Source organism: Molossus molossus, unplaced genomic scaffold, assembly GCF_014108415.1.
Source record: "Molossus molossus isolate mMolMol1 unplaced genomic scaffold, mMolMol1.p scaffold_m16_p_7, whole genome shotgun sequence".
Taxonomy (NCBI): Eukaryota; Metazoa; Chordata; class Mammalia; order Chiroptera; family Molossidae; genus Molossus; species Molossus molossus.
In genome coordinates this window covers 4,357,340-4,370,176 of record NW_023425401.1, presented here as the reverse complement: position 1 = coordinate 4,370,176, position 12,837 = coordinate 4,357,340, and the positions used below count along the sequence as shown (strand labels likewise).

The 12,837-nt window shown below is 52.1% G+C and overlaps 1 protein-coding gene across 1 annotated transcript in view; it reads right to left on the bottom strand.

The window, feature by feature from the left end:
• DOCK4 (dedicator of cytokinesis 4) overlaps positions 1–12,837 on the bottom strand; it is a 337,471-nt gene that overhangs the window by 85,482 nt on the left and 239,152 nt on the right. Inside the window, exons 23-24 of the mRNA XM_036247405.1 lie at positions 8,268–8,460; positions 1,087–1,214 (exon numbers count right to left, since the gene is read on the bottom strand). Of these exons, the coding sequence (XP_036103298.1) occupies positions 1,087–1,214; positions 8,268–8,460 (321 nt within the window). The remainder of the gene's footprint in view (positions 1–1,086; positions 1,215–8,267; positions 8,461–12,837) is intronic.

Here is a 12,837-nt window from a genome sequence, read left to right as displayed (position 1 = left end):
TGCACGCCACCTCCGTCGCCCGCGCTCCGTCTCAGCAGTGCGGTGCGATCGCGTGCTCACCAGGCAGCGTCGCCAGGCTTACGGAACTGGACAGACGGAGGGTCACGGAGAAACCAACGCCCTCCCCGGGCACCGCTCTGATGCAGTCCCAGGTCGCCCCGAGGGTCTGAGACCCCGGCTGCACGCAGACCACCGGCCCGGACCAGCCAGGTGGCCGTGCACTTTCCAACTCAGGGTTCCGCTCAGGTGCCAACTCGGCTCCCACAGGGCTGCGGCCCGCTCTCCGCACTGCCACTGGAGTCCCACGTCCACTGAACCCTTCAGATGGCCACCCTAAGGGGGACAAAGCGGGGACCTGCAGCACAGCTGTCACCCGGAGGCAGAGCAGCAGAGGCCTTAGCGCTCGGTCAGCGTGCGGGTGAGCGGGAGGATTGACCGACGCTATGGACGAGCCGCAGTGGGATGGCTCCGCATGTGTGTTTCACACCAGACCCCCGAGCCGCGGCCATGCTCGCCCCGAGCTGTCCCCCTCACAAGCGGGCCCGTGATTCTCTCCACGGGCATGGGCGCTAGTGAGGCAGCACTGCACGGAGAGTCGGGCCTGACGGCGTTCCCTGGGCCCCGAGTGAGTCCCGGGAGGGCCGAGGAACGGCTGTGGGCCAGTGCCCCAGGCTCCGGGGCTCTCCTCAGCTTGCACAGCGTCCGCGGGGTCAGGGCCCAGCTCTGAGCATCAGCACCCCGCAGCCTTTCCCAGAGCAGGCCCCCAAGCCCTCCCTGCGCACAGTCCTGTATTCTCGCCACGGAGCCTTCAGTACCGGGATTAAAGCACGTGTGGAGGCCTTGCGCGCTCTATCTTCCTAGCTGGGGAGTCAGCTCTTCCTCAGAGCACGCGCTGAGGAAACCCAGGTTATTGGGGTTACAGCAATCCCACAAGGTTTAAACAAACCCCTTCGGAAGAAAAGCACCAACTGCAGCCCGGCGGGGAACAGAGGGAGTACAGGGGGTGGCTGGGCCCTGTGGTTTCTCTGAAGACATTGTACTGCAGGAGCCATCCGAGGGGAGCCGTCCCCATCAGTGTTTACTTACTGAGCTGTTCTTCTTGATGAGACAGAAGACGTTGCTAAGGATGCGGGCGCACGTCATGAGGTTCTTCTGCTCCTGAAGGTGCATGTGCAGGTGATGCAAGACCACGGGCAGGAGGATGTACCTGGAATCTGCAGAGAGGGGCCATCAGTGCCAACCTGCCCAGTCCCACGCGGACCTTCACCTAGTGTCAGAGGTTCTCAACCTGCGGGTCATGACCTGTTTAGGGGAAGAACGACCCTTTCACAGGGGTCGCCTAAGACGCATCAGTAGCAAAACTACAGTGATGAAGTAGCAACAAAAATAATCTTATAGCTGGGGGTCACCGCAAGGTGAGGAACTGTATTAAAGGGTCGCGGCAAGAGGAAGGTTGAGAACCACTGACCTGGTGTCAGCGTTAAAATGAACGTGATTATTGTTACATTATAAACACATGCGGTCAGGAAGGCACCAGTTCTATACAGTTGATGTGAAAACACAGGAGTTCCTTTTCCCAGCCCGAGATTCCTGGGCTCAAAAGGCCTTTCACTCTTTTATTGAAACTGGGTTTTTAAAAAATTGTTTGTTTTACTTCCAAGCGTGGAAACATCATGTGTCTCCGGCTATTTCCTGATTTCCACCGAGGTGGGTCCCCCACTGACTCCCCAGGACGGTGGGTAAGACGTAGTCTATCGTAGTCTCTTTCCTGCTCCCCAGCCTCCGGAGAGTCAAAGCACAATTTCTGGAGAAAATTGGCGTTTGCGGTTTGCTGCCATTCTGATCTCCAACCCTTCGCACATGTCTGGTGACTTGTTTGGGTTGGGTTTGTTGATCGCTTTTGAAAGCTTTTGGGCCCTGGCCAGTTTGGCTCAGCGGTTAGAGCATCGGCCTGCGGTCCGGAGAGACCCAGGTTTGGTTCCCACTAAGGGCATGTACCTCGGTTGCAGTTTGTCCCCGGCCCTGGTTGGTCGTGCGGGTGGCAGCCACTCGATGTGTCCCTTTCACGTCGATGTTTCTCTCTCTCTCTCTCCCTCTCTCTCCCTTCCACTCTATCTGTACAAAAAATGGAAAAATGTCCTCGGGTGAGGATTAAAAAAAAAAAAAGAAAGCTTTTGGGAAATGATTCCTGGTAATTCAAAAATGTCGTGATTATCGCTTGATCTCTTCAATCCATAAACTCATATCCTTCAGCTTGGGAGCTTGCCTTGAATTATTTCTACGATTATTTCCTTCCCTTTTTATTTTTTTTCTGTCCCGTGTCTGGAACTTTGCCTATATACACGTCATGAATCCCTCTCTCTTCTTTGTAAATCCTCACCCGAGGATATTTTCCCATTGATTTGTAGAGAGAGTGGGAGGGAGGGAGGAAGGGAGAGAGAGAGAAACATCGATGTGAGAGACACATCGATTGGCTGCCTCCCACACGACCCTGGCCGGGGCTGGGGATCGAACCTGCACCCCAGGCACGTGCCCTTGACCTGGAACCGAACCAACGACCTTTTGGTCCTCAGGCCGACCCTCTAACCGCTGAGCCGAAGCAGCCAGGGCCACAACATGAAATCTCTTAAACTATCTTCTACTTCCCCCAACTTTTAAAAAATCGTTTATGTCCAGCTCTCCGAACAATTTCCTTCCTTGCCCGGCCAAGGCTTCTTTTCGGTGTTTCTGGTTATGCCGTCACATACTTCGTCCCCAAGGGTCCCTGCTTCCTTCGGGGCCAGCGTCCCCGGCACGCAGCCCGGGGTCCGAGGGCCCACCGGCTCTAACGCTGCTGCCGGCATCGTGGGCTTCGGGGTGATCTTCGGGGTGATCTTCGGGTGATCTTCAGACCGGATGTTCCTGACGCGGCCCGTCCTGTTCGTCTCGGAAGGATCTCGTTTTACACCTTCCCCGGCTTCGAACTGCGCTCCTGCTCCGGGAGATCACAGGCACTCGTCTTGGATGTCTTCCTTTCTTTTCTCACAGAAGTGTGTTTTTCTTTCAAGTCCTTCTTTGCTTGTTTGTTCCTGTGGCCTCAGGCTTCCACATGAAACTTTTTCTCCAGTACCGGGTGACCCCCAACTGCCACTCGTCTTTACCACGAGGCACTGCGGGATGGGAGGTGCCCGCTGTTCCGTCAGGGGACCCCACGCTTCAGACGCTACGCTATCTTCTCTCGGGCTGGTCAGCCTCTTTGTGGAGGAACCTGCCAGCCGCCTCCCCGAAAGCATGAACGTGTCACCCGCCAGTAACCCGAAGTCAAGCAAGGCAGTGGCCTCTGCTGAACGGCCTGGCCCTGTCCGCTGGGGGTAGCTCGTCCCCAGCACCCAGGTCCGGTCCGCTGCCCCAAGCTCATCCCAGGCCTAGACCTTCCTGTGCCACAACTCAGGCATCGTCTTGGTTTATAAAACCCGAGTCTTACACTTGCATAAATGATCATTCCACTTGACTCGTTCAAGGAAAAAGGGGTAACCTACATAACGGTATACTGATCAAAGAAATTAAACTTGTTCAAAACCTATAAGGAAAATCCCAGGCCCAGATGGCTTCTGTGAATTCTCTGGAGGATTTATAGAAGAAATCATACCAAGTCTGTGTGAATCCTCCCGGAAAATGAAACAAACAGGGAACACAATGAGCTCATTGAACGAGGCTCAAGCATCGCTGAGGCCAACATCAGCCAAAGACATTCAAGGTTTAGGAAAACTACAGATTGATACCTCTCATCCACACAGAGGCACAAATCCTCGTAAGACTTTTAACAAAATCAATCTAGTTTGAGGTATATAGAATATATGCATATGACACTGTAATTAAAGAGAGTGTATCCTGGGACCACAAGCTTTAACATTTGAAAGTTGCCCTGGCCAGTTTGGCTCAGCGGTTAGAGCGTTGGCCTGCGGTCTGGAGAGACCCGGGTTCGGTTCCCGCTAAGGGCACGTACCTCGGTTGCAGTTTGTCCCCGGCCCTGGTTGGTCTGCGGGTGGCAGCCACTCGATGTGTCCCTTCACATCGATGTTTCTCTCCTCTCTCTCTGTTCCTCTCTCTCCCTCCCACTCTACCTGAACAAAAAAGGGAAAAATGTCCTCAGGTGAGGATAAAAAGAAAAAAAGAAAGTAAAACAACCAACGCCATTCACAATACTCACAGAAGATGTAAAAAACCCCGAGAAATTCAGCCTCTATTCATGATAAAAACTGTCAAGCAACAAAGAAGTGAAAGCAATTCCCTCACATGGATAAAGGGCATTAGCGGGGTGCCCAACTTTAGCTAACGTAACGCCTCACAGTGGAAGACAAAGCCCAGGCTGGCCAAGTCCACGTGTTCGATTCCGCACTGCACCGGACTCCCAGCCAGTGCAATGAGGTGTAACCGCAGGGAAAAGAATACAGGATTCTGCATCCTGATAAAAATCAGAAAGGATGCAAACAAAGGAGTCACAATTGGGAAAGTGCTTGTATCAATGCTCCTGGGATCCTTCTTGATTTCTGTTGGAGGTGAGGTTTGGAGTCTCCTTTCAATGCCTGCCCCGGGCAAGCAGCACAAAGATGTCTGGCCTTAGGGGTACCTTCCAAACAAACCACACACGCCCGAGGCTGTCCTGCCTTTAAGAAAACGAACAAGGAACATTCACATCCAAGCTCAGGAATTCATTGCAGGCTTCCTTTAAACAGCCTGACCAGGAACTTCCCTGCTTATTTGTAAACCAATTACTTGACAAGAAGAACCTAAGAAAGGACAGGGACGGGTTAAAAGGCAGGAGCCACGCCAGTGATGGTTTAGTTAGGGAGGAAGGTAAAGCTTATCTGAGCCCCCCGCCCCCCGCCAGTGGGATTGCATTTTGAAAAATTCAATTTGCAACCAACTGTTAGGAAAATAGCTACTGCAGGAAAGTAAGTAAGGAGACAAATAATTAGTGTGTGGTGTCTCTAGAGAGAAATGCATGACCAGCCAGCCTGCAGGGCTGCCTTTCCTCCATCACAGGCCGTCGGCCGATGCCAACAACACCAGGGGCAGGGAAGTCCCCAACACGCCGACTGGTTCAGATGCTAATTCCTACCTCCGAGGGGAGACAACTGGACTCCAAAAGGAAAGAGAAGAGAAAACCGCAGATGCACAAACATTAACTTTCCAACACTGAACAACAGCCTGCTGTGCAGGTGTGTCCTTGAGTGTGGACGTGGACAGGAGTGACTCTCCTGCACTGTGGGCTTTGCAGGGCCACCCCTGAGCGGATAAGGCCGCCCCTATGTGTCTCGGTGGCTGTGGGGCTAAGAATGCAGGTACATGTCCTCCTTGAGGTTCATTTTGAGGAAAGTCATAATCTTTGCTTCCTCTATCGCCACAATGTTGCTGAGGGTCCCTGAAGTCTGCGTCTGTGAGGCCTGTGAGTCTTGGGGTGGCACGCGGGGTGGCCCTCCGTGGTTCACATCCGGGCCCCAGCCTGGGCTGGCGTGACGGGACCCCAGGGGCTGCTCCGTGGCAGCCCCAGGAGGGAGCGTGCAAAGCGTGTGGGCAGGTTCGTGCCGGCCGTGCACAGCTCTGTGCGTGCGCAGCTGCTGGCTGCAGACTCGGGCCCCCTCGGCAGGGCGCTGAGATCCGACGCAGGGTCGGCACTGTGACCAAAGCCACCGGGAATTGAACTGTCCGGGTCACAGAAGCCTTCAGAGGCTGAGGACAGACCGGGCAGGGAAGGAGTGCCCGGGAGCCAGGGCTGCGACATCAAGCGGACAGTGTAGGACGGGGCTAATCTAAGCCCTGGACGTGGTCCCCCCGGGCCTCCACCGCGGAGCATCCTTCCAAAGTAAAACCGAGAAGACGAAGGGCACACACTGGGAAAGCAGAGAGGCAGAGGACAGGTAGCTACGCAGGTTTGGAGCGCAGAGATCTGGCCGAGAAATACAGATCTGAGTGGTGTTGGCCCAGGCACCGCGGGCCAAAGTGCTGGGATGAACGAGCCCCAAGGCTCACCCAGGTCTCCCTGCTACAGGGCACCCAACACGCCCCCGCACAACTCCCCTCCTATCATAGGGTATACTAACTGCTGGTTTAAATCCGCTTTCATGCAAGGCTCTAAGCCAGGGGTTCTCAACCTTCCTGATGCCGCGACCCTTTAACACAGAGCCTCGTGTTGCGGTGACCCCCAACCCTAAAATTATTTTTGTGAAAGGGTCGTTCGACCCCCAAAGGGGTTGCGACCCACAGGTCGAGAACCGCTGCCTAAGCAGACTGGGCCATTTCAATTTGCTACAGTGTGTCTGATCCCACACTCAGAGTGGGTCTGCCCACGTGAACATGTGGAGGAGAGAAGGGACCAGCTACACCGTGAGTCCTACTGGGAGGAGAGGCGGCAGAAATGGGACGCAGATTAAGTAAATTTTCATCGGCTCTGCTGGTCCCGACCCTAGTCTGCGGCCGTTTGTCTGTCTCTGTGTGTTTATCACTCGCTAATCTAAGCAGCTCTTTCTGCAGCGCCTCCCGCAGCCCCTGTGCCCCTCCGCGCCCTCCCCCTGGGATTCTGAGGGTCATGGTATGTGCCGCCCTGAATGGGCCACGGGCTCCAGGCATGGGTTAAACGTTATCCCGGGGGTGGGTGAGGCAGTTTCTGGATGAGATGAACATCCGACTCGGCGGACTGGGGAAGAGATGGCCCTGTGCAATGTGGGTGGGCCTCATCCCACCGCGGAGGCCTGAGGGGAAGGCAGGGAGGGGATGTGCTCTCTCTGCGGTCTCCAGCTGGGTCGCTCTCCTGCCTTTGGATTCGACCGGAACTTACACCTCCCTCTCCGGCGTGGGACTGCGCAGCCTCCGTAAGGGCCAGAGCTAATTCATCATACAAGTCTCAATCTCTCTAGAGCAGTATATGTGTGTATATAACATACACACATACACTCTGTGCGTGTGTGTACACACACATACAAACAGTCCAAATAAACAGGAGGGAAAACATGAACCATGATAAATTCTTCAGTGGAATACTATGCAACAGTAAAAAGTGAATGAACTATAGCTATCTCTAGCAGCATGGATGAATATGAGAGTATAGTATCCATACAAACAACAACAACAACAAACACTCCACATAATGTCATCATATAAACACTAAAGGATGAAAGAAAATGGAAAAGATATAAGAAGTATGATCTGTTTTTAGGTGTGTGTCATAAAGGCATAGAAATGAGGGCTGGAAATCTCAGACAGTGGGAAGGTCTCTGAAGGAAGGGAGTACACACAGCAGAACCCGGGTATATCTATGATGAGCACCTTCTTAACAAAAGCCCTGAAGCAAATACCCAATATTGTTAAAATTTGTTAATTTTTTAAAATATATTATGCTCTATTCTTGTCTGTATAAGATGTTTACAAAAAAAAAAAAAGGTGCATTGCCTGGCCAGTGTGGCTAAGTGGATGGAGTGCCGTCCCATGTACTGAGAGGTCCTGGTTTGATTCCTGGCAGGACACACGCTGGGGTTGCGGGCTCAATCCCCTGGAAGGGGTGTGCAGGAGGCAGTTGATCTGTTTCTCTGTCATCAATGTTTCTATCTCTCTAAAAAAATCAATAAAAACATTTTTAAATTGTGAAAAAGGTGTGTTTACTCTATTTGAAACCTATTTAAAAAATATTACACACACACATATATTCATGTGGAAATATAATTCTAAATAGAATGATTTTTTTCAAATTAGATTAATACTGATAGAAACATCTTAAACTTTACAAGGAGGTTATATTTTATCTCAGGAAAAACTAGCAGAAAACAAGAGGTGATGGGATTTCATGACAGACATTACGGCAAAATAAATGTAGTAACTGCTAAATCAGTCACCTATTAGGATAAAGTTAAAACGACGACACACGGAAACATCCACGCATTTTCAGAATACAAATGATGGAAAAGTTTTAAGGGACACAGATCAAATCCGGTCCCTTTAAGCAACCCGAAAGAAGATGTTAAATTTTGGTGAACATTTAAAAAAAAATCTATAAGAAGAAAAGAAAGCGTACCATACACCACAACTAGTGAGTATCATCAATAATCACCAGGGTTTTCCTTCCTTCTAGAAATAAAGTTTGAAGAGCCATCCTTGTGCCTGTGGCTGCTCAGCGAAGGCACCCTCCCATCCCAATCCGCAGGCTTCTCAGAAGGCTGTTTGCCGAGTTGCTTCTGCTGCCCTGGGCTACGGGGGTGAGGGGCTCTGCCGGCACCGTCCGGGGCCGCACCCACCTGGGTTGCTGTAGAGCTGGCTCTCCACGGTCTTGCCAATGCACTGAAGCTTCACAGCCTGCAGAGTCTCGTCCACGTGCAGGACGGTCGGCAGGCTGCCCAGCGTGTCCTGCACCAAGTTGGCCACCTCCCGGACATCAAAGAGCTTCAGCAGCTCGGAGTACACGGCTGGGAAGGAGCTCAGAAACACGGCCTGGCAGGAGAGAAATGCGAGTCAATGCCCGGGCAGGGCCTCGCCGGGGCGGTGGGAAGATGAAGGTCAGCTGTCTCTGGTCTCTAAAGCTAAAAGGTTAACGTTATTAACATTTAAAAGTGCAGCGAAATAGGACGATGTCTGGACGTGTGCAAAGGTACCACATACAAAAACTGGAAAATCGCTGACATTAGCAAAGTGATTGGCAAAAAAGCCCACGAATCAGCACAACACAGCCTGATCAGGCGGCGAGAACGTAAACCAAGCCCCGGGAAGCCCTCCCCAACGTTTCCCTCCGTTCTGGAGAAGCTCTCTGAAGCGCTCATTTAAATCTCACTGACCTTTCAGACACCAAATACATTAACTCCCTAAAGCTCTTGACTTATTTATGATCAAAACAAAACAGAGCAGGGCATCAGAAGTCCTAGTGTATGTAACCCCAGCTTCTAATCAACTCTGTGACCTCGGACAAGTCACATTCGCCTCCGTTTTACCACCTGGAAAATGAAAAGATCCTGAGAACCCCTCCCCCCTTAGGTCGCTGGAAGAGTTAATATAAACTCAGAACAATATTCTTTATGTGAAGAAAAAAGCCTGATCATCATTTTTTTAAGAAAGAAAAAAAAAAAGATGCTAATATCAACTCCTAAGGGGCGTACCTCCAACACTGGGCTAGGATTCAAACAAGCAAACTCGGTCTTTTATAATTGTACCAAAGGAGGGTAACGGAAGGAGGGCCCCGCCCTCCCCTGAACCGCGAGGGGAAGGAGGCAGGTGGCCATGCGCTGAGCGGGGAGCACCAGCTGGCTTCCCCACGAGGTCGGGCACCAGGTGACAGCAGGTCGAGTCTGCGGGTGCTGGTGACCCAAACACGGAATCAAGTTCAAATTCATGGGCGGTGGAATTTATACTGTTGTAGCAGAAACACCTGGAGGGTCCAGGCCTGTTTTGGGTGCCAGAACCATCCAAACGCAGTGTTCTTGACTTACTAACTATAGATTTATTCAAATACATTTAAAGTGAATTAGTTGGTATTCCCTGTTAAAAACCACATTTATATAAACTTCATTTCGCTCTGCAAAGAGCTGGGTCATACAGATGAAGTCTAAAAATAAAATAAAATGAGCCCAGCTTACTGATGATTGAAAAGTCACGTTGATTTTCCTCAGGGATCCTTTAATTCACCCATTCATTCTTTAATTTTTTTTTTTCTTTTTTCTTTTTTGGTACGTGCCCCTAGCAGGAACCGAACCCAGGACTCTCTGGGTCCACAGGGTGACACTCAAACCGCTGAGCCAAACCAGCCAGGGCTAAATTTTTTTTCTTTTTGATTTAGAGAGAGGAAGGGAGAGGGAGAGACAGATAGAAACACTGATGAGCGAGAAGATCAATTGGCCGCCTCTTGCATGCCCCCCACTGGGGATCAGGCCCATAACCTGGGCCTGTGCCCTGACCGGGAATCGAACCGGCGACTTCTTGGTGCAGGGTCGATGTTCTACCACTGAGCCACACCAGCCAGGCCGCCCCTTCATTCCTTACTTACGACGGTATCTGCAACGCCAGATGCATACGTTACAGAGGATGAAGGGCCGAAAGGCAGTTGTACCAAAACATCTAAGCTAAAGAGTTTTACTGCAAAAATTAAAAAAAAAAAAGTTCAATTTCATTTTGACCTTCCTAATAGCAAACAAAAAATGAGACAGATAATGATTCCGAGTTTAAGGCAGGTTTGGGGCCTCAACTCCTCCCGCCGTTCCTCTTGTCCTGGGGCCCCAGGGGAGGGCCCTGTCCAGGGAGTGGGCTCCATGGCTGACTTAGCAGCAGCTGTGCCCGGTCAGGGCACCAAGGTCAGTCATGAGTGAGCCGGGCTCAGGCCGGAGGACAGCGTGAGCCTCTTCCCAGGCCCAGGACGGCCACCACCCACGGACCAACACGAAGGATGCCAGGGTGGCCGGCCTGCCTCCAGGTGACGGGACTGCCGTGAGCTGCCGCCGGCGTGGAATACTGCAGAGCGGGGCCAGGACAGTGGGCGTTCGCCTTGAAGGCAGCCTGAGAGGGCGGCCCAGCCAGCGCAGGGGCTCGGCTCTGGACGTGGGGGCAGGCCCCGGGCAGCTGGTCCCGTGAGGGCATCGTGTTAGCCGGTGAAAGGGGTTTTGCAGGTATGATGACAGTCACCAAGAGTTGATCTTAAAGGAGGGTGGTCGTCCATGGGCCTGACCACACGAGCCCTGGAACAGAAGATTTCTCTGGCTCGTGAAGGACTCAGAGGGGTGACAGACTTACACACAGGAGCTGGCGGGGGGGTGGGGGGGCACATACCAAGGAGTGTGGGTGGCCTCTGGAAGCCGAGCGCCCCCTTCTCCTCCCCCACCCCGGGCTAACAGCCAACAAGGACACCGGAGCCTGAGTTTTACAACCACCAGGAAACTGACTGCTTCCCTAAGCCGGAAAGACCTTGGGAGCGAATTCTTCTCCAGAGCCCCCCAAGAGGCATCAGAGCCAACCCCTGATTTGGGCTGTAGGAGACCCTAAGCAAAAAATCCAGCCGGGCCCAGCCGGTGTGGCTCAGTGGATGGAGCATCGTCCCATGGACTGAAAGGTCCCGTTCGATTCCTGGTCAGGGCACGAGCCTGGGTTGCAGGCTCCATCCCCAGTAGGGGGTGTGCGGGAGGCGGCCGATGGATGTTTGTCTCCCAGAATGATGTTTCTGTATCTCTCTCCCCTCTCTCTCTCTCTCAAAAAGTTAAATAAAATAAAACGTTAAAATAAAATCCAACCGAGCCTTCTGACCTACAGAACTGCGAGCTAATAAATGGGTGATGTGTAAAGCCATGAAGGCAGGGCCATTTGCTATGCAGCAATGGAAAAGTGGGGTCAAGCCCTGTGGTTAGAGCATCCATCTGTGAGCCAAAGCGCCGCGGGTTCGATTCCAGTCAAGGGCACGTACCTCGGTTGCAGTTTGGTCCCCGGCCCTGGTCGGGTCATGCGGGAGGCAACCAGTCGATGTGTCTCTCTCACATCAATGTTTCTCTCTCTCTCTCCCTCCCACTCTATCTGAGGATAAATGGAAGAATATATTCGCGTGAGGATTTTAAAAAGAAAAGAAAAGTGGGGTGAAAAGGGAACCTCGCCCGGGAGGAGGTGTGCCACCCTCCCCTTCCTCCCCAAACACAGAGGGACAAAGTCCTCACTGCTTCACAGAGAAGACCAGCCACTTCATCATTTGATCCCAATTTTCTCTTAGCATCGAACTAAAATAACACGATCACATCGAAATTGACAAGTAGGACGACCGCACGAAAGACAAGGACTGAACAGAGCTTGTGAGGACACTCGGAATCCTTGTGTGCACGCTATATATTACCCTCGACACAGAGCTAAGGGCGAAATGGGGAAGAAGTGGGTCTATGAAGGGGCTGAGGTGGCCTTTCTCCCTGGACTGAGGGCCGAGGATTAGGCCGGTGCTGGCAGACAGGAGACCAGCCCTGGGCCGCTCGGTGCAGGGGGCCCGGTCACCTGGGCCGCCGCCAGGGGTCAGCGCAAACACACCCGAGGGAACAGAATGCTCCTCTGACTTTGAGAAAGAAGAAATCGTCCTGGCCAGTTTGGCTCAGCGGTTAGAGCATCGGCCTGCGGTCCAGAGAGACCCGGGTTTGGTTCCCGCTAAGGGCACGTACCTCGGTTGCAGTTTGTCCCCGGCCCTGGTTGGGTTCGTGCGGGTGGCAGCCACTCGATGTGTCCCTTTCACATTGATGCTTCTCTCTCTCTCTCTCTCTCTCTCTCTCTCCCTCCCTCCCTCCCTCCCTCATGCTCTGTCTGAATAAAAAATGGAAAAATGTCCTCAGATGAGGATAAAAATAAATAAATAAATAAAACACAAAACATTTAAAAAAAAAAAAGAAGAAGAAATCTCTGAATCTCTGGCAGCCCTGAGAAGGCATCTCCTCGAGGAATCACAACTTAACATGACCCTTTTTTTTTTAATCCTCACCCGAGGACATTTTTGTATTTATCTTCAGATAAAGGAGGAGGGAGAGAGGGAGGAAGAGAGAGAAACATTGATGTGAGAGAGACACATCGAGTGGTTGTCACCCATACGACACCAACCGGGGCCAGGGACAGACTGTAACCGAGGTACGTGCCCTTAGTGGGAACTGAACCCGGGTCTCTTTGGTCCGTGGGCCGACGCTCTAACCGCTGAGCCACACCGGCCAGGGCTTACCATGACTCTTAAAAGTAAGAGAACGCTCTTCAGATGTGAATCAGGGTTTGTCCCTGTCACTGATAAAGGTTTAAAAAGAAAAGTGGCAGCTCGGATTTGCAATAGTTATTGTAAGCGTGGTGAATTCCTGAGCAATTTGATCGAAAGAATACATG